This window comes from Zophobas morio, unplaced genomic scaffold (assembly GCF_036711695.1).
Source record: "Zophobas morio isolate AGI-343-1 ecotype UQ-CSIRO unplaced genomic scaffold, CSIRO_AGI_Zmor_V1 ptg000024l, whole genome shotgun sequence".
Classification (NCBI taxonomy): Eukaryota; Metazoa; Arthropoda; class Insecta; order Coleoptera; family Tenebrionidae; genus Zophobas; species Zophobas morio.
The window spans coordinates 13416629-13435572 of record NW_026972129.1 but is presented as its reverse complement, the minus strand read 5'-3'; the positions used below and the strand labels follow the sequence as shown (position 1 = coordinate 13435572).

At 31.7% G+C, this 18944-nt stretch overlaps 1 protein-coding gene and 1 long non-coding RNA gene across 3 annotated transcripts in view; both read left to right on the top strand.

Moving 5' to 3' along the window:
- The window catches only part of LOC135135248 (uncharacterized protein), a 252781-nt gene that overhangs the window by 146674 nt on the left and 87163 nt on the right, over positions 1–18944 (top strand). For both annotated transcript variants that reach the window (XM_064064271.1, XM_064064272.1), the window contains exon 2: positions 554–902. In XM_064064271.1, the coding sequence (XP_063920341.1) occupies positions 608–902 (295 nt within the window). In that variant the 5' untranslated portion in view covers positions 554–607. The remainder of the gene's footprint in view (positions 1–553; positions 903–18944) is intronic.
- On the top strand, positions 3783–4473 carry LOC135135485 (uncharacterized). Its single transcript, XR_010281567.1, has 2 exons — positions 3783–4003; positions 4058–4473. It is a non-coding gene; the product is annotated as an uncharacterized LOC135135485 (long non-coding RNA).

Here is an 18944-nt window from a genome sequence, read left to right as displayed (position 1 = left end):
CCTCCAAATTTATCAGATGCAAAAATTGAAAGATTAAATGTCGGAAAATGTAAATGTTTTGATGTCAGTTGAGTATTTCTGTTAAAATATAAAAATTTCCTCTTCCCGCTGAGACCCGTTGGGCATACAATACCTCATAAAAAAGTCGAATAACAATTGTCCAATTATAATTTCAACATACCGCTAACAAACGAATATTTGTTTGAAAATACGTCTACTTGTTTAAAAATAAATTGCATCGACTACTTAATTATTAAAGTCCCAGAAGTACTCCTACTACATCGAATAGGTTGAACAGAATAACACACGAAAAGGTGCCAACTTATTGTTTTCCGTCACATCCAGGCATCGTTATCTATTAATATTTCAAGGCAGTCATCCGGCGGTTTTCCCACAGGACTTCGTCCGGGTGTACTAATTCAAAGGGAAAGCTGTTATTTAAGTGTTTTCATTCAGACTCCGTCTTTTTAAAATGAAATTATCCGACCGCACGCAAACCGCGTATTGCTATCTCTTTCATCTTAAGTAATGTAAATGAAATTTTCTGTTGCAGGTGTTAATAAATCACTGTGACGTGATGTTAGTCGTCGTTGAGTGCTGCTGATAAATGAGGAGGATGTCTCTCTTATACTCCAGCGAATCCCCCAGTCCCGTAACGCTCTGCCTAAATGGTAGCACTACAGATTGCTCTCCTTGTATGTGGAGCAATCTTTCTTCGATTCCAGCGCCCATGCTGGGAACGGTTCCCATTTCAGAAGACCCACGCATCGAAGTTTTAAGACTCTATTCCTACGGAGTGGCTTTACCTTCCATTTGCCTGCTAGGCATTGTGGGGAACATTTTCAATCTAATTGTGCTAACTAGGAGAAATATGCGAGGCACTGCTTATATCTACATGAGAGGTATGTAAAGTTTCATTGTTGAACCTCGAAACGACGAGGAGTTAGATAAGAGGAGAGCTTTAGCGGATACGTTACCCATTGTCACCCACTATGAGCTTTTATTGCTGCTAAACTCGGGGAAAAAAGTTAAGGACGAGCGCTTTACCAACAGAAATAGCTCAGTATTTCTGACAAAATTATACTTTTAAATAGGATTTGCGAAAAAGTCGATATCGTTTAAATGTGTAAAGGTTTTCGTTTTTTATGTTGTTGGTGACTGGAAGTAAGGACATATTGGCAGCAAACTATCGCGACTGAAAAACAACCAAAACTTACAATACTGCTGATAGTGTAAGATCGAAAACTTTCCGATTCGTAAGCGTCTGGAAGAGGCGGGGTCTGAGACATCATTAATCCACAGTGAATAAGTGAGAAAGATATCTATTAAAATATATACATTTAAATTAACACCTACGTCTACGCACCTGACTCCAAGGAAAAAAATATTGTAATGACAAATTCCCACCTAAATACATGCTTATGCTTGTTGAATAAAATATAAATCGTATTCTGTCATAGTGAAAGAACCTTAATGCGCCATGTAATAAAATGGCGGGAAGTATTCTCAAACGTAAGTGGTGAAACAATCTGGAGAGGAAAGGTTAAATAAAAAGAAAAATTACCGAAGGAGGGAACAACATTTATTTTTATCCCAAACGTCCCAGGAAACACGCAGTTATATAGTATAGTTACAGTTGTTTCGTTTCTGAATCTTTTTAAACCAGAACCATTAACATTATTTCCTTATGTTATTGGTATGGTCGGTTACAAGGTAATTGACTGAATGAGCGGAATTCGGAAAATAACTTTTAAATAGTTTTATTTTTGTTGTCATCCTTCCTGGGCACAATGTTCGACCTAGTTGTTTGTTGCAAAGGACCTTTATAGGTCGGCCTTAAATTTTCTACCAACGTTCAGTAGTCACTATTTGTGTGTTATAAGCACTACGCGGGAATTTGTTTCACCGCTGCAATCCCCCAGTTGAAGTAAGGTGTGTTTTACGGCGAGTAGCGGGGACGCCTTGATCTGGTCCACAAGGTCGTGGCCAGTGCGGCGCTAGGAGTGTTTACAGCTAGTAAAAAAACTACTTCTATATTACTATATTACTTCAAATAATAATACTTGATGCCCTTTTTAATTTTTCAACCACAGGACCACAGATTTGTGATCTTGAAATGTTATATTATGTTGAAATAGTCCAAAAGAAAAATATATTTGTAATCAAACTATCGCCGCGACAGCACTGATTCTAGCGTATGAGATACAATTCCGCGCGTTGGTTATAAGTATATACAGACTGTCCCAGGTAGAATTCTGCGACCTTATATGAATATTGAAATTCTATAAACACCATTGCTTTTAGCTTGAAAGGAAAAGTTTAATTTAGTACAATGCAAATTGACGCGTTTCTGGCGTCGGCGTCGTTGTATATATATTTTTTTTAATTGTAATGTATATTTGTGCAGATTTTGATAGATCATCAAATTATTGTTATAAATCACAATGATATGAAACGTTTAAGTTTTTATTTCATTTTCAGTTGATAAAAAAATATATAAGTGAAATAAAGGACTGTCATTTTATTTTATATTCGAATTGTTATCCTTCACACTGGACACAAAACTTCTTATTAGTTCATAACTTGTCATGATTAACAGAGTATCACACGCAGGAGTCGCAAATATGCCAAGTTGTTTTATGTGTCACGACGGTCAACTGGTCATAGAGTGTCTTCTCCATTATCAATCCATTTTTCATTATAAACGTTTTTCAATATTAAAAAAACTGAACTAACTTTGACAGGCAGCAACGAAAATCGTTTTAGTGCAAGATTTTTGATGTTAAAAGTTAAGGGTAGGTAGTGGGAAATTGTGTTTGTATATTATCTCTATGACAATATATATAGCAACTAGATACATTTATCTGTTTTTAATCATTAGAAAAAGGAAAAAGTTAAAGACCAAAGTTGTTTGGTTCTTTGAGAAATATACTCTAAAATAGCAATGGAATGGTTCACAAAAAAATTGCAGTACGGTCATTTTTAAAATCTATATTATAATATTTTGTGGAGAGATAAATAAAGGTGGTATAAATAAAGTTAATATACAGAAAGTTAAAAAATATATATAGGATTTTCAAATATCCATATTTCAGTTTTTTCAAATAGAACACCCTGTATTTTATGCTGTTCATGTTATTTTTATTCTCTTTTTTATTATTCTTTACTTTAGTATTTACTATATTTAAAGTTGATAGTTATTACGATTTTTTACTTTTTTGAGAAACATCCACAATTAGAAGAATAAGAACAAAAAGTATAGTAAAATGCAATAATAAAATTCAAGGCGTTCTGTTTGAAAGGACTGAAATATCGATGTTTGAAAATTATACAGTTTTAGAGTTTTTTATAAACACTCTGTATATGCAAAAGCGATTCAATTGATACCACAACAAAGCATAGGTATACCGACTTTTTTGGCCAAAAAAAATTGAATTCAAGAAAATTTGGAATTACGTGTCAACGTCGCAGGAATTTCAAAAATAATATGTAATTATAAAGTCTAGGAAGAGGCTAATGAGAATATGTAAATATATATATAAGGTATTTATTCATTTAAAAAAAAACTTAAGAGGTGTGCGATACCTTAAAACAGAGCACTTTGTATAATTAGAAATAATTTTAGAATATACTCCTCAAAATACCTTACAATTTTACTTTGTCTATTGCCAATAACTAATGAAATAAATCAAATTTCAGTATACAAAGTGCTAAAATACAGGGTGTTCTTGAAAGGTACTGTTACGGTTCGAAAATAAGGGGTTGCCTAGATAACAGCGAGTCAAGCGCAAGTGAGAGACTGCGGTGAACGAGTGGCATTTTGAGCAGGGAAAGCGCGATTGGTCGCCTAATCGGGAATTTCCGCAACTCATCCGACGAGATCGCGTTTAAACAGAATCTAGTAACGGTCGGCAGCGGACGCAAAAAGTACGGGGTTGTAACTTTTGGGGGAGCGACAGCCCGGAAAAGTTACCGGGGGTGCGAGTGAGTGTAAGAGAGAACCGTAAGTAAGTCACCCTTGCGAGATCCCGTATAAAACAGGTTTTCCTTTGCACAGAGACAGCCAAGTTTTCGATTTCTTTTCTGTTTTTTTTGTCTACAACTTTTTCCTCTTCGACGTGGCGTTACTAGTTTCTTTTGGGAAGAAGAACGAAAAACCTTTGTGGAGACCGTAAGAATTCCTCAGGCCTCCACACCTCCCGACTCGTCCCACTGAGCCGACAAAGGGGGCGTCACGAAAACGAGAGGAACCGCCGTGCCAGATTTTTCCCCCCACGAATCCTCCCGCAGGACTTGCCTACAAAGGAGGGAGGAAGCAACTTGTATGGTGGTAATTCGTATCAAAAGGGGCGCTGTGTGCGACCCACTGTGTACATGTTAAGCTAAGGTGTAATTTGGTAATTAATCTGTGATTTGAAGGGCGCTGTGTCGCGTCCAGTGTATTCCTTGTTTCATTAGAAATAAGTAAGTTAACCGTCTTTTTTGTATACCCCATCTCCACCAGCGCATAGGTCGGTCGGCACAAAAGGTGTCGTAACAGTACGTACTACAAAATTGACAGTTCTTCGCCAAGTTTAAAAACCCTGAAAAACTTATTTTGTGTTATCAAAATTATAAGGGGAAAATGAACCCATATCCAACCTTTTTGGACGCTACTGAAAGATAAATAGGTAAAATTAATTAATTTTTGTAAATCCAACAACTGTAACAATAAAACTTTCGTCAAGACTAAATGTTGCTATAGAAACGAGAGATGGGCTTTTCATCAGAGGCGTACAACAAATTTGGACATAAATTTTAATAATTTTTATCTCTAAAAGGAGAACACTTTTACCTGAACTTTTTTTAACTTTTAATAATACATTAAGATCAACTGCCGATTTTATTTTGTACGTACCTTTCAATAACACGCTGTATAGATGTTTCAGGTTTTTTTTTATATGAAACGTCCTATTTTGACTACTGTTGAAAATAATTCAAGTGCATCTCACTCAAAAAAATAGAATAGAATTGATAACGTCATTTTTCACTGTTCACAGATGTTATCTTTAACAATTTTTTTCAAAACATCAGAATTACAGAGTTAATTCTTCAATTTTAAAGTCTAATATTTCCAAAAATTTGGTTCAGAGATTTTCTTAACCATTTTTTTTCGAACTCTGCAGAACCTTCTTAACAACGTAAAATTGAGCAAAAACATCATTTTTTCATCATCCTGTATAAGACAATGTTATTATTAAAAAAAAAACAATCAATTTAGAAAATATTTGTACACTCAAAAACTACTGAAATGATAAAAATTTGTCTGACCGTCCCCACCAACAATTAATAATGTAGTCTCAAAATTGTGCAAAGTAAATCCTACCTAAATTTTCCAAAATAACATGCGTCTGTACTTTGTTTTATTAATGAGATCTTATTTTTCCTGTAGACGTAAACATTTTTCGAAAAAAGGCAAAATTATGAAAAACTTTACAATTTAACTTAGAATACGCCTAATGTAAAATCTCATAAACATGATAAACCGTTATTTAAATTGTTTTATGAATCCCTTCCAAAAACTTGATGACGTCACTTCAGAATTTTTCTAAATAAAGGCAGTGCATTTATATTTTTTTAGAATTTCTTGATTATACAGGATGTAGGTACTACAAATTTAATGGATGAAGTAATTAGTCTAGTGATGTATTTGATGACGTCATCACAAAATTTTATTAAGAAAACTTATTTGGAACATACGGACTGATTTTTTTTTACCCGTAGTTGCGAAAGTCCAGATGTATTTTTACATTAAACTCATAGAGATTATCATAAAAAAATAAAATTCGCAGACACTTTTAGCTTACATCTATTTCTCAAATATTACATAATAAATACTCTAGTACATATTAAATCAGCAGTTTATACAAAATGGGATTTAAACTGCCGACACCTGAGATGAAAATTAAAGGTGAGGCATCAGAGTAACTATAGGTTTCAAAGTATAGGAGATTTTGGACCAAAGATTAAGTGGCAAATTTGCATCAAGCGTATCTTTTTCAAAGAGAATTCTGTGCCTGTGCTAACAAGCGATCTATCTTTAGTTGTTTTATTATTGTGTCTGAGTAAATTTTTAGATTTACATTTTACTGTAACGCGATGTATGTAAACAGAATTTTTATATATTTAGTAAATAAAATGTTATAATAATTTAAAGTAAGTATTGTCTTCATTTACACTGTGTAGAATAAATCTGAGAACCTTAGCAAAGGAGCAATAAATATATAACTATATGAAAATTATATAGTGCATAAATTTGACAAAATATCGTCTTCTTTCTTAGTTGATAGACATCGATATTTAAAGTAAGTACACATTTTTATCGCCTTCTTATTTTAGTAATACGTACAATTGTACAACTAGTATCACAGAATGCATTTTATCTATTTCGAAGATTAATATTCTTACATGAGTAGAAATATTACAGTTGAAATAGTGTTTCACCGAAAAATAATGCCATTTCCATTTTTAAAACTAAACTGAAAACACAACAAGGAAGAAGATATCACGGTCTCGCATCGGTGGCGTGGCGGATATGTGCTAAAATATAAATCTTTGTGGAACATCTAGGCCAAAGAAAAGACCAAGCAACAGGCATCGTAAAACAAAAAAAAATAGGAAACAATAAATTTCCCCTCTACACGTGGACGCTCCTCAGGTGCCACTCTAGACACCATATATTTCAAAAAGTGCACTCAGTAAAATCAAGAAATATTACCAAGCTGTTGCTAATACCTACTACGAGTAGTTGAAACTAACTCAAACAAAGAACAACCAGACCGTTGCTGCCACCACGGTAATTGCAATTTTCAACCTGATGTATTTATTTGTTTGTTGTTCTTTTAATTTATTGACTGCAGTAAAATAAAATGATCACTGTTCTGAAATTACTTACTGTGATGCGAAATTGTATCTGGGGTTTCTCTGCCAAAAACACGTGGTTAATATATTCAGCTCTATCGATTTATTCATTTTGAGAATTATTAAATAAATTATAAATGTATTATGTTAACAAAATCAGTTTAAATGTAAACGATCCAAATTAACAACACATTCGATAAAATATTTGGTATTAATATCGTTATTTACGAGACTGATGACAATTTACTAAAAATCTGGCAATATTAACCTTGTCAACTGGAATTTAATATGAAAATTTTATCAATTCAAAAACAATGCCGTGTATTGATGGCTGCTTGTTAACTGTTATTTTTTCATTAATATTAATCCGAAGCTCGTTTTTCAATATACATAACGGTTCATTTATTCCCTTTATTTAACTAACTGGTTTTGACACAATACGATCTTGTCTTTGAAAATCATATCTGTTTATTCTAATTTATCTTACCTTACTGTGACTAAGCAGTAGGTAATACGTTCCGATTTGCTGAAATAAATAAACCTTGTCTTTCTGTATCTTTTGTTTAACAAATTCGGCGTAATGAAAATTTTAATATTCCGTCAATGTTTAAACACTTCATGCGACGAACTATTCTTTCTTAATTTGTCTCCAGTGGAAGCATTTTAGATTATCTTTTTAACTAAATTATTTACTTTACTGTGGAGTGGGTTTCCAGTAATTTCGCATTTTCGTTTTCTATGCGAACGTATTTTTAATTTAGAATTTCTAATATAATTTTCCACTCTGACCCTTCCCCAGCTTTGTAAATAAGGAAAACTCTTAAATGAATAATTGCATTTACCTGTTTACACTCTTTTATGATTTATTAAGGTGTAATCTTTATGGTCATTATTCAGATTATGAACGGTTTTCGGATTACATTAGGGTAGTAGCTTCAAAACGTTTCAAGTTACATGGTGCATATTTCTTCAACACAAGGTTGAAACTGTTTTTTCTTTATATTATAAAATGTTCATTCTGTCTATGAGATCTTTATCTAGTCCCTTTACTTCTGTTAATAACAGTTACAATAATGATTTCACATTACGATTAATTAAAAATGACCTTCTAGAAATATTATCACTTCTTAAATTTTACAAGAAAGGTTCCATGTACTCTGAAAAGCACTGTAAATTAACTGTTCTAAGTGAGAAATGAATCAACCTTACGTTCTTTTTACCTTAATTCTACAACTCCTCATAAACTTAGAAGTACAGGTAAAAGTTCAAATTTTCTCCCTTCTAGTTTTGCAGATCCTTAACTTTTGTTCATGTGTTTATTGTGCACTTTCGCGACAATTGCTACATATTTCTTCAGCTTCAAGAACTTTATAAAGTGCAACTGTGAGCAGCTCTCACACTTGAAAAAGAGATCACTTACTGCATTTGTGCATTTTGCCGTATAACTTCCAGTGAGTTATGACCGAGTGAACTTAATGTTTTCGCGCTGTTTTTACCGGAATCTGTTTTAGTGGATAACAAATCGTTCAGAAGTTTGATTAATGATCGTTTCATTTTTCGACATGTTCCATTTGCTAGTTGAAAGGAAATTTCGACAACTCCGTCTTAATATCCTTCGAAGTTAATTGAGGCGCTATTCTAGTAAACGCGTGTGTTTTGACTGTATACGAGTTTCTAAATAAGCTCTTTTTGGTCTAATGCACTAATTTCCAATCAGTGAGGCTATATATAATACGGGTGTTATTAAACACATCTTTAATAAATGCCGTTTTTGTCGTAAGCCATCAGCTGGGATACTCAAGGAAATGGAGCTGTTAAGGAATTGCGTTTAATTAAAGTTGTTGTTTATGACGCAACTAAAGTATCTATTATCTTTAATGGTCTTCCACACTTACTTGTAGTTACTGTCCTTCACTTTTCGAGCTTGAAGCACTGATTACCTAAGATTTGTATATTTTATTGACATTAAAAAAAGTCGCCTAAATTTATAATTCTACTTCGTTTCTTTTGAAGCAATAAAAAATTAAACTTGAACCCTTGTTACTGTTTCAGACAGAGACAAAATGTGTTATTGAGCGACTAAACGTCCTAACATAGCAGATGTTGCTGAATATGAGCTATCAATTTTAAGCATGTAATAGATGTCGTGAAAGTTGGGAAATAGTTTCGTGTAATAGTGCATGTCATGTCTATAGTAATTACATTATAAGCCACCAGTTGATAAGATCGATTTTACATAAACCACAGACAGTTACAATTTTATTTGAGTTCCTGAAGCAACTTATAAATCTACTTTACCACTATGACGCTCGCTAACAGAAAAATGATTGTAAGAACTCCTTATACAGTTAACCAAGTCGTACTTTTTTAGCTTGTTAATAATTCTTATCGTCGATCTTTCTAAGGAATGAATTATTACCAGCATCCATCTATTAAAGTTAAATCATTTGTCTGACGTGTCTAAATTGGACTTGAGAAAACACCTACGCGTAAAAGGCAGGTACTCGAATAATTTCCCGCGAAGGAAAGTTAGAGGCAGATGTAAACTTTCTCCCAGTTAATTTTCATGCATCAACAGCATGATATACGAAAGTTTGATGACATTTGTGAAATAATTTAAAGGTCAATAATCACGTACATATTAGATATTAATAATGTTGTTATGTCTCTTACGTTGGACGATGATTGAAATAAATTAAAGAAGTGTTCTGTAATATTGAGGAACAAATTAATGATCAGATTTATAAACCAAGCTTATATTAGAAAAAAAAGTGTAAACAAATATATAGAAAATAAATACATTGCATTATAAATCATCCACCTCAGAGTTATGTAGGAAGGAAGATTAAAAATTATAAAATGGTTTGAAGCAGCTACTTTTTAATTAAATTAATTAAATCGTTATAAAATTTAATTTAATACAATAATACAAAACTGTTTCGTGACTCCCTTAGTTTACAGGAATCAGGTTTAATAATATCTTTATTCCTCGCAAAGTAGGCGTGGTTATAATTACCACAGTCTGGTGTCTTATTATAAAAATAAATAAAATTTTGAAAACAATATGATTTTGATTATGCATCTGAAAGCGTTACTACTGCATGTTTTATAAAGTAAAATGCTAGCAACAAATTTTAAAATAATAAAATCATCTCTGAGATAAATTGGTAAAATAGAAAGCATTCTTTCCTTAGAATGGAAATTTCATGTAAGGATATGACATTCTTTTTACAATAGTCACCGCCCCTGGAAATTTTGTTACAAATGCTCTTAGAAAGTTTAAGATTAAACTGTAATAGTTCCAACTTGATTATAAAAGTTAATAAGTACAGTTTGCAGACTTTTCTTCCGGTGAATTCTGAAATGCTAAATGAGTTGTTGGCATTAGATATTTTTTTGAGTTACAACTGGCAATACTCAGAATATCATTAAACATCATTAAAATTAACTATTAAAAATTAGCAATAGAGTTCAAAAAATTAAGTGAAACTAAATTGTAAAAGCACCAAAACTATTCAGATATAAAATAGGATGACTCGTTCTTAAATTGAGTAATAACAAATAATTTGTATTGACCTCATAAACATAGAGAGAAAAAAAACGGCCGAGTTTGACAACGAACGTACGACCGCCGGTCCGCGTTTTGAGCCAAACCCACTGAGTCAAGAACGCTGTATCCTACGTTAGTGCTAAACTGTAATTATACTGTTTTTTTTTTTTTGTGTGAACATTTGAACGTTTAGGGAAAAAACTCAAAGCGGATTCGTACACTACAAGTCTTGGAATATATTTGTGTGTAACATTACATAATTTTAAAATATAATTCTTTAAATGACGTCCTCAAATTATTATTAGTGTGGATGATTAGCCAAATTTTGGTTAGCATTTAACCATCTATATGATATTCCTAATAGATATAATACAAAATTTGACAACAATCGGTCCAGTAGTTTCGGATATTACATGTCTAATAAAAATCGACACAGCCGCCAGACAGACAGACAGATAGACAGACTGGCAAGTCGTCCGACGGACTCGACAACTATACTTTCTTAGCTTACGCTCGGGAAGTAAAAAGTCAATACATCGCTTATCTCACAAACTACAATTGGAGCACAGTATTTAGAATCAGAGCGTAAAAGATCAAAAGTGATTCCATTAGTTAAGCGCTAAGTAGAATCAATAATAGTCGATTGAGATCACACGTTCTTTAAACTTGATTATCCCAAGTGCTCTTGATGTATTTTTTTACACCATGTACAACAAAAAATAAAGTGAATTCGACCTGACTTCATCTCAGGAGTTTTCACTTAAATAACACGAATTTCTGACGGGTTTCTGTGAAAATTACAAAATATCGACAAAATTCAGAATGCAGCACTAGTATTTTGAATGAAAAGAAAATTATTCCAATTTCAGAAGCTTGTGGTAATTCTTTCAAACGCAGTTTCAACAAAAAGGTATACAAAGGTAGTACAATTAATATTATTAAACAATGAGTACGATAAATTAAACGGAAACCCTACGATTGTATGACACAACTAAACTAGCTTTCACAAAAGGCTGTATTATAGGGTCTGCGTTTTCCACCAGCAACTCATTTTAGTGCAGCGACGGTTTTCTAATTTTAATTTATCGCTTTTAACAACATATTATTTCTTAGCAGTTTAGTAGAAATTAGTAAAGGTCACTATCACAAAAAAAGATACAACGTTTTCTACTTCCTAAACGTAAGGCAAGAAACTATGTAATAGGGTCCATCGAACGAATGTCTACTATCACGTTTTCCCGACGTTTTATGACCCCTAGAGTATGAAACAATAAGTCTCCCATTTCCGTCTGTGTGTCGTCTGCCTGTCGTTGGAATCGATTTTTATTAGATTGTTGTCAAATTTTACAAGCATTAAAGGAATATCGTCTAAAAGGTAAAATGCTAACAACAATTTTTCTAATCATCCACACCAACAATTTGATGGCGTCCTCATTTTGTGTACCAAAAATTATCTAAATTTTATAAAATAATATACTCCTAAACTCGTGGTTTATGAATCCACATTTACTTTGATCACGATTACTTTACAAAGCCGATGGGTTCACTGATGGTTTCTCCTGTTATCAATATTTTCTTTGCTTATAGGGTTTATCACAATAAATGGAATTCTGCAAAACCAAATTTTATAAATTTTTCTAAAAACTATATACTAGTATTTTACTTTTTTCTTCACAACAAGAAACACAAAACATGTTTATAATGGTAAGTGTTTGTAAAGAAATATCGATTTGGGAACTATACTCATTCTGACAACGAATAAAAAATTCATTACAATTGAGATCGGGGCGAATGAAGGTTAATCTCTGGCTTTCTTTTTTACTTAATACATATAGTTTCCTTTGAAAAACACGATTACTTAAAAATATGTTTCACATGATAAATTAAAAATGAAGATTGCAATAAACACCCCCCCCCCTTCACGACGAATAAAAAAGTCATCAAAATTGAGACAGGGTGGGTGGGGCTTATATTTTGCAATTTTTTAATACGTACTTTTCTTTTCACAACAAGAAACATAAAACATGTTAAACATGGTAAATTTTTCTAGGGAAATATCAATTTTGCAATTATGCTCTGCGTCTCAGTCTGACAACGAATGAAGAATTCATCACAATTTACATCGGGGCGGGTATAAGTGAGGCTTAATCTTGTCTTTGTTTTTCACTTAATACATTTGATTTTCTTTGAACAACACCATTATTTAAGAACATGTTTCGCATTATAATTTCTTGGAGAAAAATGAGGATTGCAATTGAGCTTCGTCCCCTGGCCCACGCCGAATAAAAAAAACCATCACAATATTTAAGAGGAGAAAAAATTGTGTAAAATAATATACTCCTGTACTTGTCGTTTATGGATCTACCTCGATTTTGTTTATTATTATTATATTTTTTATTATTTAACCCGTTATGTTCTTTGGGCACATAATACGATCTTCCATTATCACCAAAGGATAACGCATCAAACCTCACAGATCAAAGGCGACGCCGGGCCTCATTTTTTTTATGAATCATGCCAAGAACGGTTCATCCTATTTTCTAGAAGCTTTTAGAATACAGTACTATTATTACTCTCAGTATTCAGTATTCAAGTTAACAATAAATTCAAAATCGTTAAAATGTTGATGACGTCATAACAAAATTTTGGTAAAGAAAACTCATTTTTTCCCGTACATAACTGTGTAACTGTACTTCAGCAATTCGTACATATTTAGGTATACGTTAAATTATAACGGTTATTTTATTTTTGAAATTTTTGAACAAGCTGAAATTGTTGGAATGTACTTACGGGGGTGTTTTTTTTGTATTAAGAACATCTCATTTTTCTTTAATTACAAAATGCTAAGAAATATTTCATTGCAATCAAAAATTTAGGCAGGCAGCTATGAAACAAGCAGAAGCAATCGTAATTAATAATTACTATGATCGTCGGCCGTCTCTGCTTCCAGTTCTGAGTTTATGGTTTCTTGGAAAAATGCGTTTGCGCCGATGCAAAATCTAGTCCTCGTTAGCAGAGCAGCCGTTAACAATGCACTGACTTATTTGATATTACGATATGTATGAATGACACCTTATTTAAAACTGCTTATGCAGAATGAGACAAAAAATTGATGAATGAGGGAATTTATTTTTTGATTAAATCAAGAATGGCTCACCCAATTTTCCAGAAAATTAAGAAATATACGTGTGCTTGGTAGAGTGTTGATACTTTATTTTAACTTGTAAGGTTGTCATAAATGAATAATAGTCGCAAAATCAATATTTATAAATTTTCGAAAATGTTGGCTAGTTCTGTCGAAATAACCTTGGATCAATTTTTTAAAATGCAAAAATACAAAAATGCATTACATAGCAAAGCTGCTGAATAATAATTAAAGTTTAGAAATTAACTGTTAACGCGATTTTTAAACACAGTAATGCAAAAATATAAAACTGCATTACATAGCAAAGCTATTGAAAAATAAATTGATTTTTAAAAATTAACTGTTAACGCTATTTTAATTTTTATTGATGTTATATTTTATTTTATTGTAAGTGTTTCAACAATTGCTAAAATACAATTTTCATGTTGAATCTTCAAGAAAATTGAGTGATGTAATCAGTTGAACCTTTTTAAAATAACCTTATAAAATCTGTACAGTATGACAGCTAGATATAACATTTAGGTATTTATCCTATGAAAGTAGTTCTAAAAAAATGGTTAAGCAGAACATTCCTCGCTTTTGAAGTACAGTCAAGCAAATTCAGTCTTTTACAAAGCAAATATAGATAATACCACCAGTCACAGTGTAAGACAAAAACAGTGGCCAGTGAGGGGATCGAACCCGAATTTGTTATACTAATTCGACTTTATCTTACATATTTCAATAAAAATGTATCTTTTAATTTTTTAACATGATGGAGAATTATTAACATAAGAAAACACTTTTTGCAACAACTGAAATTTAGTTAAAAACTAGCACTTCACTATTTTTTACGACAAGCTTAAAGCCCATTTAAAGTTTCGAAGTAATTACTTCGGAGAATATCCATCTAATGCAAAGTTCAATAGATAAATTGCAGACGGCAGACAAACCCAAACAGGAAACTTAGATTTTCACATTCAACAAGTTCTTAGACGCCAAGAAAACATGAAATTAGATATTCACCAAAATCCCCCGGTTAAAACTGTTCCTGCGAATTTCACTCGGTAAGTAAGAGACAGTGCTATCATTATCATAAGATCCTTAAATGTCCTTATTTAACATATTTTTTATAAAATCATCACTAGTAGAAGTCTTATTTTACATTAATTAATTTGCTAATTTTTGTTACTACGGTGTCGCCATATATGCCACCAAAAATGGCTTCATAATTTTGAAACTTCTAGTCTGATTAGTACAAATTTACTAATTTTCTAGTATGTTTACTCTCCGAATTTTAACTTAATCGCATCGCTTAACGGTTTTGTTAAACCTCGTTAGACTACGATAATCGCAAGATTAACAGTTTCAGAACACACGATATATTCTGTTTAAGAGAACAGCATTACTGTTAGTTTTCACATAAATGTTATGTGTAGCATAATTACTAAAAAGGTGTTTGCTTTTAATTCGAAATTTAGCCGAAGTTGTCTTAAATATATTATTTCAAGTACCACAGAATGCCACAACAGTCTGGTTAAAATTGTATCGTGCGACACTTAGCCAAATTATAATTGTCTACAGGTAATTAATTAATAGCTCCAAATATCTGAAGGTATAATATACGATGAAATAATTCAAATTTTGAAACAGCACCATTTTCTGAAAATTTAGCACCTACAATGTCTATTGGGGTCACAAAATTAATAAATAATAACTGATATTATTTCGGATTCACAGACAAATGATCACTGTTAGAAATATAGCAATGCGTCAGTCAACAAACCTGAATCCGAATAACTTTCTAAAATGTTGTTAAATAAGGAAATAAATTTGGCTCTTAATTCGTGAAAAGCTTTAATTGATACGTTGTCATTAAACGCTGAATTTAATTAAAATTACGTTTTTTTGAATCAGACAACTTTTGACGACTTATTTATGTAACGAATTCCGACATTATTCATCTTTATTTGAACGGTCAATAAATTATTGTTTTTTTATTTTAAAATCTGTCGAATAGTGTTGTTTGTTCTTAATAATATCTGATCAAGCAGAAAATGGATCAGTAAAGTTTAAAAGGTTTTATATTTTTTCATGACGCTCCACCGTTTCTTGTACAACTGCTTCCAGGGCTATTGTTATTCTCGTCTGAGATTGAAATTTAATTGAAGATTTAACGAATTTAATTGATTTTCAAACCCCTTACGTAATGCATCTATGGCAGCTGTAAATTGTATGTAAATAAAAATGTCTAACTTAAAGAGCCTTAAAAAAAATAAGACTCATAAGTTTAAAATTTTGTAGCTGTTGTTACTGAACTCGTTAAATAAATTTGGCGATCCCTCTTAACGATAATAATTGTTACCAAACAATGTACTTGTGTATTTAGGCAACTAGATATACGTAAAAAGCAAATTACATCGATTTTGTATTTTTGTTAAAAATAACTTATTTGCACAACATTGCTATACTTATTTCGATTTAAATTTAAATTTGAAAAGAACCCACCCTAAATTTTACCACCCACTAACTCAAATTTGAAAACAAATACTTACTACTTCTCTTATAGTAATATGGTAAATTCATCCGTCTGATTATTCCTGCAAATAAATTCTTTTAGAACAAAAACTGTATTACAAAATCGATTTAAAAATTCGTAATGGATTTCCAACAAGCATAAGCCTCATTGTTTCAAATAAATAAACAAATAGAGAGATTAATAAATAAACAAAAAAAAAAACAAAGAAATTTTGAATTCATTCATATCTGTTGTAAACATACATTTTAATATAAATTGAGAAACATTTCCATTGCATTTTTCTTTAACAAGATAATAATTCGTTGTCTTTTTAAAAACCTTTTACATTTTTAATTAAAGTACTCGTAAATAGATTTATTATAAGTCGGTTCTACCATTATGCAAAATTTTCTTCAACTAAAGCACTGTTTTAACCTTGCAATAAAAAATATCTAGAGAAAATTTGTGATTTTAACCTCTGCCTCAAATCGAGGCATTTTATTTAAATTTTATGGAAACTCGGATATCGATTTGCAAAAATTGTCTTTTTTTTTTTTAATATATCTTTAATAATTAAGTTATAACGACTTGATATTTAACCATCCAAGTGATCAGATTATTACATTAGCCCCAGGTCAAATCACTTTTAACAACAGATGTAAAATGGAAAACAAATTTTACAATCAGATCACAACAGGGTTACCCCGACCCATTCCATCAGCTAAATGGAAAATACCTTGTAAATGCTAAAACATAAATCATCGTTACTGTACTTGTTACACTTATTAAAAAAAACACTGAGAAGACAAACAAAAGCGATACAGGAGTATCTGAAAACAAATCAAACATATCTATGTCCTGTAAATAATTATATAACTAAATACAGTTCGTTGCATTTCAAGTATTAAATGTGCAGGTATCTACAATGGCTTAACAAACATGAGGATAATTGTACATTAAAAACAAATTGCAAACAACAATTATTTAAATTACTCTACTTCTGATATTTATAGCTACTTGTTTCTCTATAGTAATCCGCAGTGTAGTTAAATACATTACATAAAATTCTAACTGCCTTGGGAATTAAAAGAATCCAAACATTTCGCTAGCTACTCACAACAAAACTTCATATAATATCTTAGTAGCAGTAATGCAGACCAAACAACCTGTTTGTTTTTATTCTCCTACCACTGGATATCAATAAAACCAATTAACTTCATGCGTTCTTTACATTTTGATTGGAGACCTTATTTTATCTCGCGAACTTGGTGCCAATAAGTCCGGAGCCGACGTTTGTACGTATCGACGATAAGTAACAGTAACACAACACGCTTTCTGTTTCTTTAATCCCAACACTTTGGAGGAGTAATATATTAAATTTGCTTCATGTTCCAACTTTGTGTGGAACTTGTACAAAAACATCGCGTTTTTGATTTTATTCCTTGTTCACCGTCTACAATTTTTATCTGTTGTTTCGAGACTGGAAAATATCTGCATATTTAATGAATTCGTCAAGTTTCAACATAAAAGTAAAAAGTGAAATGTTTATTTGGAAATATTCCCCAAGTATAAAACTTTCAAGAGAACAACACGAAGATCAACTTTAAGGTATGTGTATAAATTTAAAATTCTGGAAACTAAGTACCTACTTGTTAACTGTAAGGTAAATCCACAAGAAATGTATCTTTTCTAATCTCACTAGACCGTAAAATGTTCATTTATAACTAGTTTAGTACAATGTAATGCAGAATTAAACGTTAATTATGAAAAACCTCTTGCAAGTGTTAAAGCGAGTTTGCAGAGAAATGCTTCATGATGCAAAATAGATTAGAATTACGAGAATTATGCGGTAATAAATTGTTGAAAAGTCGCATACGGAACTAAATTCAAATCAGGATGGAGGAATTTATCGTATTTGAGAGTCAGTTTATGTAAAACTTACTGATCTGTGGAGAAAATCCATAAAACGTGGCGTTGCAGATAGCTTGTGAACCCAAGAAAGCTGGGGACAATCTTCATGGTAAAATTGGGATGATGTGACATTAGTGTGTCAATTCAACGTCGACCATTAAAATCTCCCGAGATTCAAAAAGCACTACAATGAGTCAGCTTAAGAGGGATAATATTTATTTATGTAGCGTCAAAAGGGTGCTAAGATTCAACCAGACCCTAAGAAAGTGTGACCTAAAATGTATGAAATATCGACTTTTTTCTTTATACGCATATATAAAAGTATATATAATTTAATGGGTGCTAAATGGGAAGTAGAAATGTTTCTGTTTTTAAGGAAACCAAATCTAGATTTTTTTCTTTATGTTTTACTGCAAGCTTTTAATATAAGCCGGGTAACTATTTTCAAATTTTTAACAAACTTGCCGTTTTTAGCTTACTCTTAACTGTCTAATACTCTTTTGACACTGAACTAATAATCACAAAATGGAGCGAAGCTAAAAGCTACTTTTTATGTTAACTTTGCGTATATAAAAGAATTAATTTCAAATTTTTAATACGAAAATGAAATATAAAAGGGATTCATTCCATTATGAGCTTGGCCTATTCAGCTACGTTCAGTTATGAATTAAACTCTAAAATAATTTTAAATCTTGAAATAAATTATCGCAAGCAATCTTTTGATTAAATAAATTTAAAGAAAGTACTGTGAAAGTTTCTGGAAAAATTAGACTAATTATTGTTTTATTCCCGAGAAACTACGAAGTGAGAAGGCAAGGTAAAAATAATTGTATATTATACTGCATGTTTCGAGCGAGTTTTCTTAATAAAATTTTGTGATGACGTTATCAGTTTTGCAACTCTCAGCTAGTTGTGGGTGACGTTAAAGTTCTACGCAGTTT